The sequence below is a fragment of the Heptranchias perlo genome, chromosome 1, assembly GCF_035084215.1.
Source record: "Heptranchias perlo isolate sHepPer1 chromosome 1, sHepPer1.hap1, whole genome shotgun sequence".
NCBI classification, from domain to species: Eukaryota; Metazoa; Chordata; class Chondrichthyes; order Hexanchiformes; family Hexanchidae; genus Heptranchias; species Heptranchias perlo.
Window position 1 is genome coordinate 85,574,461 of NC_090325.1, and position 16,944 is coordinate 85,591,404.

Genomic DNA, 16,944 nt, shown 5'->3' on the forward strand with positions numbered 1-16,944 from the left:
CCATAGGGGCCTTGAAAGGTTAATTTTGCTGCCTGGAGAGATAAGGAATGGCATTGCAATGTACCCCCGAATGTGTCCCCCAAATAGTGGGAGTTTCCTGTGCCGTGCATAGCTTTGCCATTCAGAAAATCTTGGACATGGCAATTCCAGTGGAGGTAGCCCCTGCTGCTTTAGAAGCAGAGGAACATCACTCCGATTCTGCAATGTTGGCTGTAAAGAGGACCCTAACACACACAATTAATGAAGCTTTCACATTTCTTCAATTGTTTCCCTCTGTCATCACAACCCTTACTCCATCTCCCCCACCTCACGTCAAGTCCAATACTTTGATGCAGGATACGTCAGACCTTCTTACCCTGACCAGAACCTCAAGCCACTTAGAAGCTTAATGAATAACTGAATTTGTTACGAACTTTTGTACGTGAACACCAGACATTATACTACTTCTTCACATTATAAGTGAAATCTTAACCCTTAATATACCTGATAGATTTTGAATGTCCGATATATAAGAGCCAAATTTCCTTTGCTTGCACCCCAAGTCAGTCTACTTTTGGGGTGCAAAGCAGAGGTAAATTTGGGGGCAACCTGATTTCTGTGCCCCCTGCATGAGCTGCAAGGGCTTCTACTTCATCAGTATCCACCTTGTGTGTTACTATCTGCACTTCATGATGCAAGTCACTGCCAAATTCCCATACAGCGGTTTACTGTGCCACAGGTCTGAGTGACATATGATCAATATAATAAGGCCCGTGCCACCACCAGGGCAATCATCAAAAACACTGTTGACATGCATGAGCAGCACTTCCTGAACAGGTCAAAGGGTTTACTGTAGTACAATCTAGCCTAAGCCTCCCAGATGATGATACAAATGTAGGAGGTTTGGCAAACAATGAGGAGGATTCTGGAAGACATAGGTTAGCGGCATGGGCAGATAGACTGCAGATACATCGAACTTATGCATATAAATTGTAATATTTTGGTTTTTAAAAAAAACAAGAAGTAGGAGTACACACTTAATGGAAAGACACTCACCGGTGTGGATGACAAGAGACACTTAGGAGTTTAAATATTTCATTCCCTAAAAGTGCAAATGCAGGTAGATAAAGCTGTTAAAAAGGCCAATAGAAATCGGGGCATAGAGTACGAGTCACTTTGAGTAGGAAAAGAACTAAGGGAATTCCTGAGATGAGATTCCTGATATCTTCTATTACAGAAACATGGCTTAAACAAGAGCAGGAATGGCAGCTCAACGTTCCTTGTTACAGGGTTTTCAGACAGATAGAGAGCGGGATTAAAAAAAGGAGGGGGGTGGCAATATTGGTTAAAGAAACAATTATGGCTGTGAGAAGGGAAGATATGTTAGAAGGATCAGCAAATGAGGCCATTTGGTTTGAGCTAAAGAACAAAAAAGGGGCAGTCACACTGCTATGAGTGTACTATAGACTCCCAAACAGTCAGAAGGAGATAGAAGAGCAAATATGTGGACAAATTTCTGAGAAGTGCAAAAACAATAGGGCAGTAACAGAGGATTTCAACTACCCTGATATTAACTGGGATACAATCAGTGCAAAAGAAACAGAGGATGCAGAATTCTTAACTTGCATTCAGGAGCAATATTTTAGCCATTAGTAGTAAGCCCAACAAGGGGGTGGGGGGTGCAGTTCTGGATTTAGTTTTAGGGAATGAAGCTAGGCAGGTGGAAGGAGTATCAGTGGGAGAGCATTTTGGTGGTCGTGATCATAATTCAGTTAGATTTAGCATAGTTATGGAAAAGGACAGAGATAGAACAGGAGTAAAAGTTCTAAATTAGGGAAAGGCCAATTTTACTAAGCTGAGAAGTGATTTAGCAAAAGTGGACTGGAAACAGCTACTTGAAGGTAAATCAGTATCAGAGCAGTGGGAGGCATTCAAGGGGGAGATTCAAGGGGTTCAGAGTATACATGTTCCCACAAAGAAAAATGGTGGGACTGCCAAATCTAGAGCCCCCCTGGATGACCAGGAGCATACAGGGTAAGATAAGACAAAAAAAGGAAGCTTATGTCAGACACCAAAAGCTCAATACTACAGAAAGCCTAGAGGAGTATAGAAAGTGCAGGGGTGAAATTAAAAAGAAAATTAGGAAAGCAAAGAGAGGGCATGAAAAATACTGGCAAGTAAAATTAAGGAAAACCCCAAAATATTTTATAAATACATAAAAAAACAAGAGGAGAACGAAGGAAAAAGTAGGGCCTATTAGAGACCAAAAAGGTAACCTATGTGTGGAGGCAGAAGATGTGGGTATGGTTTATAATGAATACTTGCGTCTGTCTTCACAAAAGAGGGGGATGATGCAGAGATTGTAGTTGAGGAGGAGGAGGAGTGTGAAATATTGGATGGGATAAATATAGTGAGAGAGGAAGTATTAAGGAGTTTTTAGCATCTTTGAAAGTAGATAAATCACCAGGCCAGATGAAATGTATCCCAGGCTGCTAAGAGATGCAAGGGAGGAAATGGCAGAGGCTCTGACCATCATTTTCCAATCCTTGCTGGCTACAGCCATGTTGCCGGAGGGTTGGAGGAATGCTAACATTGTACCGTTGTTTAAAAAGGGGGAAAGGGATAGACCGAGTAATTATAGGCCAGTCAGTCTAACCTCGGTGGTGGGCAAGTTATTGGAATCGACTCTGAGGGACAGCATAAATCGTCATTTAGAAAGGCATGGGTTAATCAAGGACAGTTGGCATGGATTTGTTAAGGGAAGGTCGTGTCTGACTAACTTGATTGAATTTTTTGAGCAGGTATCAAGGAGGTTAACACGTTTGATGTAGTGTACATGGATTTTAGCAAGGCTTTTGACAAGGTCCCACATGGCAGACGTGTCAAAAAAGTAAAAACCCATGGGATCCAAGGGAAAGTGGCTAGTTGGATCCAAAATTGGCTCAGTGGCAGGAAGAAAAGGGTAATGGTTGACGGGTGTTTTTGCGACTGGAAGGCTGTTTCCAGTGGGGTCCCGCAAGGCTCAGTACTAAGTCCCTTGCCTTTTGTGATATACGTTAATGATTTGGACTTGGATGTGGGGGGGCTTGATCAAGAAGTTTGCAGATGATACAATAATTGGCCATGTGGTTGATAGTGAGGAGGAAAATTGTGGACTGCAGGAAGATATCAATGGACTGGTCAGGTGGGCAGAAAAGTGGCAAATGGAATTCAATCCAGAGAAGTGTGAGGTAATGCATTTGGGGAGGGCAAACAAGGCAAGAGAGTACACAATGAATGGGAGGATACTGAGAGGTGTAGAGGAACAAAGGGACCTTGGAGTCCATGTCCACAGATCCCTGAAGGTAGCAGGACAGGTAGATAAGGTGGTTAAAAAAGCATACAGGATACTTTCCTTTATTTGCCGAGACATAGAATATAAGAGCAGGGAGGTTATGCCAGACCGTATAAAACATTGGTTAGGCCCCAGCTTGAGTACTGTATACAGTTCTGGTCGTCACATTACAGGAAAGATGTGATTGCACTAGAGAGGGTACAGAGGAGATTTGCCAGGGCTGGAGAATTTTAGCTATGAGAAAAGATTGGATAGCTGGGGTTGTTTTCTTTGGAACAAAGGAGGCTGAAGGGAGATTTAATTGAGGTATCTAAAATTATGAGGGGCCGAGATAGAGTGGCTAGGAAGGACCTATTTCCCTTAGCAGAGGGGTCAATGAACAGGAGGCATAGATTTAAAGTAATTGATGGAAGGATTAGAGGGGAGCTGAGGAGAATTTTTTTCACCCAGAGAGTGGTGGGGATCTGGAACTCACTGCCTGAAAGGGTGGTAGAGGCAGAAACCCTCAACTCATTTAAAAAGTACTTGGATATGCATTGAAGTGCCATAACCTACAGGGCTATGGATCAAGTGCTGGAAAGTGGGATTAAGCTGGATAGCTCTTTTTCGGCCAGCATGGACACGATGCCTTCTGTGCCGTAACTTTATATGATTCTATGATTGATTTTGCTCTCATTTTACTTCTGCAATGTAACTGAAAAGTTTCCAGTTATAACTTGCACTAAAATAGAAAATGCTGGAAAACACTCAGCAGCAACTGTGGAGAGAGAAACAGTTAACGTTTCAGGTCGATGACCCTTAATCAGAACTGTAAATTGTTTAAGATGAATGAACGACTTGTGTTCTACCTGGAAACATATGGATTGCACCAGCTCTGTTATCAGAACCTTGTATACATTTGACATTGTGTTGAACAGAAAAGCTGCTCACATCTGATGAGAGTGGCTGTTGGAGGGAGCTTACTTAATATACTTGTGGTTTTCAGATGGATACATAAGGCAAGTGTAAAGGTACACCAGGCTTGTTGTGATAAGGTTGCCTATTATAAAAGGTTTAAAAATATACTTAGTAAAAATTATGTTTTTATTACATGCCTTTTATGCTTGTACTGATTGATAAATAAAGACTCAGTACCTCTAACTGTCATTGGCTAACCTTTCCGTTGATGTTTGTAGCTTATGTAAATGAACAAAGAGATACAAATTTTGTAAAAACAATCTAACTTTTCAGAAAAGTATAAATTCCAAAACTAAATTTGTCAAGTGAAGTTTGCAGACCTTTAAAAATGAAATAAAGTCAAACGTACTTGTAAAATATTAGCTGAATGCGGTACCCAGGAAAATGTAAGTTCTTAGAATTGTTTCAAGCAATCAGCTTCTAAAACCAATTTCAGTGGGTTGAGAACAGATCTGGCCAGGGTAAATACCTACCCCTTGGCCCCTGTTAACCAGAGGGTTAATGGGGGACTGGTGACAGGCTGATGAAACCCAGGCAAGGAAGGAGGAACCCACCTACCTCCCCATCAGATGTTTGCATGATGTCAGGACCTTTAGGCTGCTGATGGAGATCCCAGTTTCGGAGGCCCAACATCCAGCTACAGGCCTGATGGGCACTAAAATTTCCTCCACCTTCCAGCAGTGTTAAAACTTGCCAAGGGTGGGCCTGTGCTTTTGGTGCCTCTAGACAATACCGACACTTTGGGTACACTGCTCCTAAAGCACCAGAGCAGAGGCTAGGCAAATCGACCCTTTAGTGTTTTAGCCCATCAGTCTGGAGTAGATTCAGATTTAGTTCTCTGAGGTGAAAGGATGTCATGCTAACTCTTTGTGCCACTCAATCCTTCCCAAACATGTTTTGAGGTCATGTAAATATCTATTGTTAGTCGACGATATCTGTTTGAATTTGCAATGTGACAGATGGTTCCAAAGATTTTGTGCAACTGCTTGGGGAAGTGTATCAGAACATAGGGGCCAAAACTTCAGGATCTGTGTTCTGCTGGAAGAGCATTGGAGCTGGAACTCCTGGCCACTTGCTGAAATTGGTCCCTGCCACAAACTCCTTTCCCTTCGCCACCGACACCATCCCTATCTCTGGCCACTGTCTGAGGCTGAACCAGACCGTTTGCAACCTTGGCATCCTATTTGTTCCTAAGTTGAGTTTCCAACTCCATATCTGCTCCATCACCAAGACCACCTACTTCTGCCTCCATAACATCCCAAGTCTCTGCTTCTGCCTCAGCTCATCTGCTGTTGAAACCCTCATCCATGCCTTTGCTACCTCTAGACTTGACTATTCCAATGCTCTCCTGGGTGACCTCCCATCCGTCACTCTCCATAAACTTGAGATCATCCAAAACTCTGCTGTCCGTATCCTAACTCGCATTAAGTCCCATTCACCCATCACCCCGTGCTCACTTATCTAGGTTGGCAACTCTTCAATTTTAAAATTGTCACCCTTGTTTTCAAATCCCTTCATGGCCTCGCCCCTCCCTATCTCTGTGACCTCCTCCAGCCTTACATCCCTCTGAGATCTTTGTGCTCCTCCAATTCTTGCCTTTTGCACATCCCCAATTTTAATTGCTCCACCATTGGTGGCTGTGTCTTCAGCTGCCTAGGCCATCAGCTCTGGAATTCCCTCCATAAATCTCTCCAACTCTCTACCTCTCTCTCCTCTTTTAAGATGCTCCTTAAAACCTACCTCTTTGACCAAGCTTTTGGTCACCTGTCCTAATATCTCTTTATGTGGCTTAGTCTCAAATTTTGTTTGATAACGCTCCTGTGAAGCACCTTGGGATGTTTTACTATATTAAAGGTGGTATATAAATGCAAGTTATTGTTGTTAATAGGGATATTAAAGCTGTCATTAATGCACCTGGAGGACTAAAGCAGTTGACCCTTTCCTACATCATTTTGCACAAATATTAGGTATCCATTTGTAGTATCACTTTGCCTTCCTAAAGGGTTCAAATTCTACTGCATTATTGTAATTTTTACTTTTTTGTTGCAGATTATATACGATTGTAATACCTTGTATGTTTTTGCTCCGAATGCTGATAGCAGAAGCACGTGGGTGAAAAAGCTAAAAGAAGGTAATAATTATAGGTAATAACTGTCTTCTGCCAATTCACCTGAATGCGTATCTCAAATTGAAGTCATGTTTGGTGAAACTACATAAAATTGGTGGGAAATAATAAAAACTTTCACATTTTCAAATCCCCAAAAATAAGATTGTGAAATTCTAAGGATATACTCCATAATCCTGTCATTCTCCAAGTGCAGCTCCCCATTGCAGGAGTGGGATCATCCAATTTACCTTTTAATACCTTCAAATTTTCAGCTGCTTTGTTAGCTCTGATTGAATTCAGTAGCTGTCTGGTAGAGTTCAGTTGTGCCCCGTATGGGAATCCTATAAAATTAGGGGGGAAAAAATGCTGAAGAGTAGATTCTTGGTATGACTGACTATTGTGTGTAAAATAATTGCGGTGGGATTTTGGAAATATGGCACATCTATGTTTTGAAAGTGGCACTGTGGCAGAAGGTTCCTGGAATGTATTATGCTAGGTGGTAAGCAGTTGAATGGCCATGATTCGACACATTGAGTTTGTAATCTAGGGGAAGCAGCTTACCAGATCTTAGGAACTTTTCTGCAGGGAAGGAAGAAAAAATAAAACACATGCTGAGCTGTTATCTTGCATTTTCTAATAACAACAGCTAAATCAAGTTTGTGGCATTGATAAAGCCATGAGAGTAATCTGACAGTCCTCTTGGGTTGGGAATGGAATGTGATACTGGGGAGAGGGGAAGTGAAAAAATGAAGGGAGAAAAATACATACATTGAAGGCATAGGGGTCATCACAACCACACCTGATGCTTGGCACAGACAAAACTCCCACATGAATATTCAGAAGAAGATGCGAGATAACCACTAGAAGCGAGGATCTTGGTTGAGTTCCCCCTTCCCTCTCTGCACCCTGTTGAATGGCTAGCCTCGGGCACTGAAATCAATAGTAGTACCTCTACTGTCACCTCAAAAGATCAGGGAAGAAACCTGGGACTTTTCTTCTGTGTATAGTTCAATACCACTGAACAAAGTGCATTAACCCATTGAACAATTAGGGGAGCTATTTTCATTTTTGCTGTTTATTTAATTTTTTTATTTAATGCTCCAGCTTGGCCAGTGAGACCCTTTTGTGACATTTTTTCTGATCAGATTTCATTGGTAGAATTGAGTCTTTGATGCAACTGATTATACATGGTCACTATCAACTACACGGCCAATTTTTGTGTTGTCTGCAAATTTGCCAATCATGCCCCCTACATTCAAGGTCAAATCATTAATATATACCACAAACAGCAAAGGACCCAACAGTGAGCCCTGTGGCACACGACTGGAAACGGATTTCCATTCGCAAAGACATCCATCAACTTTTACCCTTTGTTTCCTGTTACTGAGCCAATTTTGGATCCATTTCGCCACATTTCCCTGTATCCCATGGGCTTTTACCTTTCTGACCAGTCTGCCATGTGGGACCTTGTCAAATGCCTTGCTAAAATCCTTGTAGACAACATCCACTGCACCACCCTCATCAATCCTCCTTGTCAGTTCCTCAAAGAATTCAATCAGATTTGTAAGGCATGACCTTCTCTGAACAAATCCATGCTGACTATCCCTGATTAAACCATGCCTTTCCAAGTGACAGTTTATCCTATCTCTCAGTATTGATTCTATTGGTTAGCCCACCACCGAGGTAAGACTGACCGGCCTATAATTGTTCGGCCTTTCCCTCGCACCCTTTTTAAACAATGGTTCTACGTTTTCAGTCTTCCAGTCCTCCGGTACCTCCCCTGTATCTAGTGAGGATTGGAAAATGATCCTCGGAGCATCCGCTATTTCCTCCCTGGCTTCCTTCAATAGCCTAGGAAGTAACCTATCCGGCTCTGGTGACTTATCAACTTTCAAGGATTCCAGTCCCTCTAGTACTTCCTCTCTTGTTATGTTTACCTTATCCAATATTTCACACCTCTCCTCTTTAACTACTACGTCCGGATCATCCCTTTCCTTTGTGAATACGGAGACAAAATAGTCATTTAAAACCCTACCCACATCCTCTGCTTTTACACACAAGTTACCCTTATCATCCCTGATAGGCCCCACCTTTTCCTTAGCTATCCTCTTGTTCTTAATGTACTGATAAAACATCTCTGGGTTTTCTTTAATCTTACTCGCTAATATTTTTTCATGCCCTCTCTTTGCTTTCCTTATTTCCTTTTTTACTTCATCCCTTAACTTTCTATACTCCTGTAGGCTTTCTGCAGTATTTAGTTTTCTGTGACTGTCATAAGCTTTCTTTTTCTGCTTTATCTTGCCCCATATACTTCTAGACAACCAGGGGGCTCTAAATTTGCCAGTGCCACCCTTTTTCTTTGAGGGAATGTGTCTGCATTGTACCCGTAGAATTTCACTTTTTAGTGCCTCCCACTGGCTTGCCACTGATTTCTCCTCAAGTAGTTGTGTCCAGTCCACTTCTGCCAAATCACCTCTTAGTTCTGTAAAATTTGCCTTCCCCCAATTTAAAAGGTTTACTCCTGATTTAACTCTGTCCTTTATAATAATGCTAAAACGAACTGAATTGTGGTCACTATACCCAATATGGTCACCCGCTGTCACTTCACCCACTTGCCCATCTTCATTTCCCAGGATTATATCTAGAATTGCATCCCCTCTTGTTGGGCTTGTTACGTACTGGCTAAAAAAGTTCTCCTGGACACCGATCAAGAATTTTACTTGCTCCATGATATTAACTTTTGTTAAGAACATAAGAAATAGGAGTAGGAGTAGACCATATGGCCCCTTGAGCCTGCTCCGCCATTCAGTAAGATCACTGCTGATCTTCGAACTCAGCTCCACTTTCTCGCCCGATCCCCATGTCCCTTGATTCCCTTAGAGTCCAAAAATCTATCTATCTCAGCCTTGAATATACTCAACGACTGAGCATCCACAGGCTTCTGGGGTAGAGAATTCCAAAGATTTACAACCCTCTGAGTGAAGAAATTTCTCCTCGTCTCCTTCTCCTGAGACTATGCCCTTTAGTTCTAGACTCTCCAGCCAGGGGAAAGAGCCTCTCAGCATCTACCCTGTTAAGCCCGCTCAGAATCTTTTATGTTTCAATGAAATTACCTCTCATTCTTTTAATTGCCAGAGAGTAAAGGCCCATTCTATTCAATCTCTCCTCATAGGACAACCCTCTCAGCTCAGGAATCGATATAGTGAACTTTTGTTGCACCGCCTCTAAGGCTAGTATATCCTTTAGATAAGGAGGCTAAAACTGTACACAGTACTCCAGGTGTGGTCTCACCAAAGCCCTGTACAATTGCAGTAAGACTACCTTACTCTTGTACTCCAACCCCCTTGCAATAAAGGCCAACATACCAGTTGCCTTCCTAATTGCTTGCTGTACCTGCATGTTAACTTCCTGTGTTTAGTGTACAAGGACACCCAAATCCTCTGAACACCAACATTTAATAGTTTCTCACCATTTAAAAAATATTCTGCTTTTCTATTCTTCCTACCAAAGTGAATAACCTCACATTATACTCCATCTGCCAACTTCTTGCTCATTCACTTAACCTGTCTGTCCTTTTGCAGATTCTTTGGGGGAAAATATTCGATAGGGCCCATTTTCGGGCGTAGATAGCACGATCTGCTATTACCCCACGCCCGATGACCCCTACGCAGGCAGCACGTGAGTTTCGAGCTGCTTGCTACTTACCATGATATGTCTGTGCAGCCAGCGCTACTCGCGTTGCTGAGAGGCTGCACGGAGAATGAGGAAGCCGGAAATGGCACGTGCTCAGCGCACGTCATCGGCAACCTACACCTCTTAAAGGTGCAGGTGCTCATTTTAAATGGGACATGCACAGTTCACTAGGAGGAGGGAAAGATGGCCGCAAGGTTGACAGTACCAACATGAGAGGGGGCCCCATGCTTCTCCGATGATGCACTGGAGGTCCTGGTGGAAGGGGTGGATGAAAGGAGGGCCAACGTGTACCGCAGGATGGCAGGAGACCGTCCAGACTGCAGCTCTGCAGGCATTGGCAGGCTGTGGCCCAGGAAGTGAACTCCAGGAGCATGGCACCACGCATGTGGGTGCAGTACCGAAAGAAGTTCAATGATTTGACATGAGTGGTCAAGGTGAGTGAATGCAAGTGTCAAGGGCACATCCAACCAACTGCTCCACGCATCACACCCCCTGTCACCCACCCACCAACAAACACTGCCCATCCATACTCAATGCTGCACTCGGAATTCTGTACCACACTTGCAGGTCACACGACCACCACTCGCAGGTCACACATACTGGCAGCTATTTGACCACGACCATGACTGGCACACGCAGAGCAATATGCGTGCAGTCAATGGCACCCTGCGCCTTGGGGAAGCCAGCAATGCGAGCGAACCCCTGTGCTCACTCGTTCTGCTTGTCTCTGTCAAGAGGGAACGTGATGAACCTGTTCCTCATCTGGTACAGTGCTTCTTTGACCTCCTTTATGCAGCAGTGCACTGCATACTGCGAGATGTTGCACATGTCGCCAGCGGCAGTCTGAAATGATCCTGAGCTGTAGAAATTCAGTGCCGCGGTTACCTTCACAGCCAGAGGCAGTGCTGTTCTGGCCGCATCAGTTGACAGATCTCAGTCACAGCTTCCTTGGTGGACCTCAGGCATCGGATGCAATTCTCCTCGGTCACGTTGAGGTAAGAAAATTGGTCCCGGAAGGCCCTCATTGGATACGACCTCCTGCTCAGTGCCCTGCGCCGCCTCCTCCTCCCTCTCCTCGCAGCTTGACCTGCTGTGCGTGGCCTCTTCGCGAGCTCCCAGTCGTACTCAATGCCCAGCTGGAGCCCTAGCAGACCACCCATGGTTGCCAGGAATGTTGTTCAACCTCGGTTGTACCTTTCCGAACCGTAAGACAGCACCTGCCAAACCACTCTCAGATGTACTTTAGGAACTCTCTAAGTATAGGGAGCTTCGAAAAACACTTCATATTCCACCAGCAGCCAGAAGCAATAATCCAGCAACTAACCTGTAAATCCTGCATGATCCCTTTAAATAGTGCTGGTGGGGGGTCCTCCAGGCACGGTAAGACATTTTCAGATGTGTGTGGTTAAGACTGTGCGTTGAGTTGAGCGATAAGGTCCAAAATGGTGTCTATCACTTTAAATCAGTGTTGCACACTGCACGCATTTTCTCCCTACTTTACACACTTCAGGAGTTCGGTATTTGCGTATGTCACGCTTGAAACGTCGTGTACAGCCAAGACGCCATCTTGGCACCTCGAGACGCTGCGTAGCACCGAAACAACGGGCGCTACATGGCCCAATTTAGCGCCCTTTGTGTCCTCCTCACAGCTTACTTTTCCACCTAGCTTTGTATCGTCAGCAAACTTGGATACGTTATACTCAGTCCCTTCATCTAAGTTGTTAATATAGATTGTAAATAGCTGAGGCCCAAGCACTGATCTTTGTGACACCTCACTAGTTACAGCCTGCCAATCTGAAAATGAACTGTTTATTCCTACTGTCTGTTCTCTGATGTTAACTAATCCTCTTTTCATGCTAATATATTATCCCCAACCCCATGAGCCCTTATCTTGTGTAACAACCTTTTGTGTAGCACCTTATCGAATACCTTTTGAAAATCCAAATATACTACATCCAATGGTTCCCCTTTATCTACCTTGCTAATTACATCCTCAAAAAACTCCAATCGATTTGTCAAACATGATTTCCCCTTCTTAAAACCATGTTGACTCTGCCTAATCATATTAAATTTTCTAAGTGCCCCGTTACCACGTCCTTAATAGATTCCAGCATTTTTCTGCGTACTGATGTCAGGCTAACTGGCCTGTAGTTCCCTGTTTTCTCTCTCCCTCCTTTCTTGAATAGCGGGGTTACATTTGCTTCCTTCCAATCCACTGGGACCGTTCTAGAATCTAGGGAATTTTGGAAGATCATAACCAATGCATCCACTAAATCTGCAGCCACCTCTTTTGGCACCCTCAGATGTAGGCCATCAGATCCAGGGGATTTGTGGGTTTTAGTCCCAATAATTTCTCAGTACTTTTTCTTTACTAATATTAATTACTTTAAGTTCCTCACTCTCATTGGACCCTTGGTTCCCCACTGTTTCAGCTGTTTTTTTTGTGTTTTCTGCTGTGAAGACAGATACAAAATATTTAATGTCTCTGCCATTTCCTTATTCCCCATTTTAATTTCTCCTGCCTCAGTCTCTAAGGGACCCATGTTTATTTTTGCTACTCTCTTCCTTTTTACATACTTGTAGAAGCTCTTACAATCTGTTTTTATATTTCTTGCTGGTTTACTCTCATATTCTATTTTCTTCCTCTTGATCAATTTTTAGTCATCTTTTGCTGGTTTCTAAAACTCTTCCAATCCTCAGGCTTACTATTTTTGACAATATTATAAGCCTCTTCTTTTAATCTAATACTATCCTTAACTTCTTTAGATACGGATGGATCACTTTTCCCATGGAATTTTTATTCCTCAAATGAATATATTCGTTGAGAAAAATGAAATACTGAATTATGAAATATTTCTTTAAATGTTTGCCATGTTAACTTAGCTCATTCATACCGTCTGTCTGAGTAACTCATCTATTACTGTAAAATTGGAGTGCTGATAACATCATCAATGGAACTATTTTTATATTGTGCAATGACCCATGGTAGTGGTTCTGGTACCTGATGTGCAGGTCTCGTGCACCCAACTATAACCTGGAAGTAAATTTACCAGGGTTTGATCAGGACAGAGATCATGAGGATCCCATTCTACTGGTTTTCCTGTCACTAGCCTAAGTAAATTCTGGCAAGTTTATTTTCAATTTGCATCGAGCTGTGCGAGACCTGCTCATCAGGAGCTGTCGCAACTATCATTGATCTTATACAATAGACGAGCAGTAATAGATGAGTTATTGCGTGAGATGGTGTGAATAAGCCAGATTAACATAATTACTGATGATCATTAACTCAAAATGCTTTTTCAACTATGGATATTGACGTAGCTGCTTCATTCAGTTAGACTCATGACAATTCAATATTATCAGCAGTCATTGTTTAAACAAAAATACATATTTTAAAATCAATAGAAATATGGAGATAAAATAAAAATAATAGTTTTTATAAAGTGATGTTGATGGTGTGATTTGCTCTTTCAGTTTGTCACTTAATTAAGAATCTCATGCTTCCAGTTTCAACTTAAAAATCTAAACAAATGGCTTTTAAGCATACATTCTGTCTACCTCAGAAATTGTATGGCACTAGACTTGGACAACAAGATCACAAAGTGGAATGTGCTCAAATTAGGAGCTATTTTCATTAACTGAGATTTTAGTTAAGTCAGTAATCATCATTCTTTGAAGTTAACTTGTACCTTTTTTCTTGTTACATTAGAAATAAGAAATAACGATTTAATATTGCCAAAATATCATCCAAAGTTCTGGGCAGAAGGAGTGTGGCAATGCTGTAGACAAGCAGATAAACTTGCGCCAGGCTGTGAGGAATATAACCTACTTGGTGATCGTAAGTATTGTATTTCTTATTTCTGACAAAGGAAGTGTTTGAGTAAAATGTTTTAAATTAAGGAAATTGTATCCTTTTTTAAATTGTGCATGTTGTTGAAACTGCTTTTTAGTCAGAAATTTATGATTTGATTGGTGTACATTCGCTGGACTTCTAACCAAATAGGCACGGAGTTATATTGGTGGGTGGTATTACAATGACTAAAACCACTTGTAGAAATTTTATAATATGTTATTTTTGATAATACTGTTGGGTAATTGCAAATTTGCAATCCTGCATTGGGGTTCAGCTAATCATTTTTCTAATGATTTATGATGTAATCTTAACCCCAGGATCAAGTATTGGGGGGGAATCGCTGCCAGATGACCATTATTCTCAGCTGTGACTTTAATAATATGGGTATTTGTATGGTATGCATTGCCCTTGTTATATGCAATTTAACAGCTCTAGTGTTCCAATGAGGGAGTTGGATAGATGCCTGGTGGGAAAAAAATGGTAGATGAGTATCAGAGGTATCATGGGATGAGATATTTCCTAGTCGGTGGGACCAGCCAAACGAATCACAATAGTCTATTTTGGTCCTGTCCATTCGTATGTTCCTAACCTTTAAAATATCCTATTCAGATAATACTGCTGGCACACAACTCTGTGCTTCCCAGCAATGTATGTGTTGTGCCATGTATTATGTACATCCCTGTGCAGTGTTGCTCTTGAGTTACAATGAAAGAGGGGGTATCCAGTGTATGCAGCCAATTGCAAGCCTGCAAACCATCCTTATTATGTTTCATGTAACTAATGTAAATTTATTTTCTTAAATAAGCTTAAATGAAAGATTTTGCACTTATAGGGGTGAAAATTCGTCTGTGGCCAATTCTGGGCTCAGAATCATCACTGCGCCCCAAAAGGGAGGCCTGAGGCTGGACTGAAATTGGAACTCGGGCTTCATTTAATATTTTTGTGCTAGCTGCCGGGACGCCTCCACAGGCAGTTCCTGCATTTACTTAAGAAAAATATCGGGCTGCTTGCCTTGCTGGCTGCGGTCCAAAGGTAAGTCCCAGGATGGGGGGTTGGTGTGGGCAATGGTGGAGGACAGTCATGATGACTGTGGAGTTGGGGGAGCACACTTGCTCCTCCTGGCTCCACAGGAAAGTTCTTCTTAAAAAAAATATATAAATTCTCGAAGAAATTACATTTAGTTGGCAGCTGCTGCTTAGGCCACTGCAGCCATTAAAGAATCCTGAACGGGGCAGTCCTGACGCCAGCCTCGCTCATCACTGTCCAATTTCTGTGAGAGGAACAGGCATTAGGCCGCTCACTTACATATATAAGTAACCTAATGCCTATTTTAGGTGGCCGCCAGGTACACCTGAAAAATGGCCCAGTTTCAAGTCAGACGTTTTTGAGGTATCCTTCAAGTGAAGGACTTTGTCCCCGAAATTGGGCCTCATTGCATCAAGGTCCAATTTCTACCCGATATTGTGCCTTTCTGTCCTCAGGATGTCCCAAAGTGCTTTACAGCCGGTGCATTCCTTTTTTAAATGTAGTCACATTGTTGTGGATAAATGCAGCTACCAACGTTGTACACAGCAAGCTTCCATAAACAGCAATGAGATAAGTGGCCAGTTTTTTTTATTCGTTCATGGGATGTGGGCTTCGCTGGCAAGGCCAGCATTTATTGCCCATCCCTAATTGCCCTTGAGAAGGTGGTGGTGAGCCGCTGTGGTGAATGTTCTCCCACAGTGCTGTGTAGGGAGTTCCAGGATTTTGACCCAGTGACGATGAAGGAAGGGTGATATATTTCCAAATCGGGATGGTGTGTGACTTGGAGGCGAACGTGCAGGTGGTGTTGTTCCCATGTGCCTGCTGCCCTTGTTCTTCCAGGTAGTAGAGGTCATGGGTTTGGGAGATGCTGTCAAAGAAGCCTTGGCGAGTTGCTGCAGTGCATCCTGTGGATGGTACACACTGCAGCCACAGTGCGCCGGTGGTGAAGGGAGTGAATGTTTAGGGTGGTGGATGGGGTGCCAATCATTACAGTCTTGGTCCAAACATGGACAAAAGAGCTGAATTCCAGAGGTGAGGTGAGAGTAACTGCCCTTGACATCAAGGCAGCATTTGACAGAGTGTGGCATCAAAGAGCATTAGTAAAATTGAAGTCAATGGGAATCAGGGGGAAAACTCTCCAGTGGCTGGAGTCATACCTAGCACAAAGGAAGATGGTAGTGGTTGTTGGAGGCCAATCATCTAAGCCCCAGGATATTGCTGCAGGAGCTCCTCAGGGCAGTGTCCTAGGCCCAACCATCTTCAGCTGCTTCATCAATGACCTTCCCTCCATCATAAGGTCAGAAATAGGGATGTTCGCTGATGATTGCACAGTGTTCAGTTCCATTCGCAACCCCTCAGATAATGAAGCAGTCCATGCCCGCATGCAGCAAGACTTGGACAACATCCAGGATTGGGCTCATAAGTGGCAAATAACATTCATGCTAGACAAGTGCCAGGCAATGACCATCTCCAACAAGAGAGAATCTAACCACCTCCCCTTGACATTCAAGGGCATTACCATTGCTGAATCCCACACCATCAACATCCTGGGGGTCACCATTGACAAGAAACTTAACTGGAACAACCAAAAAATACTGTGGCTACAAAAGCAGGTCAGAGGCTGGGTTTTCTGCAGCGAGTGACTCACCTCCTGACTCCCCAAAGCCTTTCCACCATCTACAAGGCACAAGTCAGAAGTGTGATGGAATACTCTCCACTTGCCTGGATGAGTGCAGCTCCAACAACACTCAAGAAGCTCGACACCATCCAGGACAAAGCAGCCCGCTTGATTGCGGCCCCATCCACCTCCCCAAACATTCTCTCCTTTCACCACCGGTGCACCGTGGCTGCAGTGTGTATCATCTACAGGATGCACTGCAGCAACTCACCAAGGCTTCTTCAGCAGCACCTCCCAAACACACAACCTGTACCAGCTAGAAGGACAAGAGCAGCAGGCACATGGGAACACCACCACCTACACGTTCCCCTCCAAGC

At 43.2% G+C, this 16,944-nt stretch overlaps 1 protein-coding gene across 4 annotated transcripts in view; it reads left to right on the forward strand.

Annotated features, from left to right (window-relative positions):
* tec (tec protein tyrosine kinase) overlaps nt 1-16,944 on the forward strand; it is a 164,351-nt gene that overhangs the window by 60,838 nt on the left and 86,569 nt on the right. For all 4 annotated transcript variants that reach the window (XM_067988091.1, XM_067988106.1, XM_067988115.1 and 1 more), the window contains 2 exons: nt 6,320-6,401; nt 13,780-13,908. In XM_067988091.1, the coding sequence (XP_067844192.1) occupies nt 6,320-6,401; nt 13,780-13,908 (211 nt within the window). The remainder of the gene's footprint in view (nt 1-6,319; nt 6,402-13,779; nt 13,909-16,944) is intronic.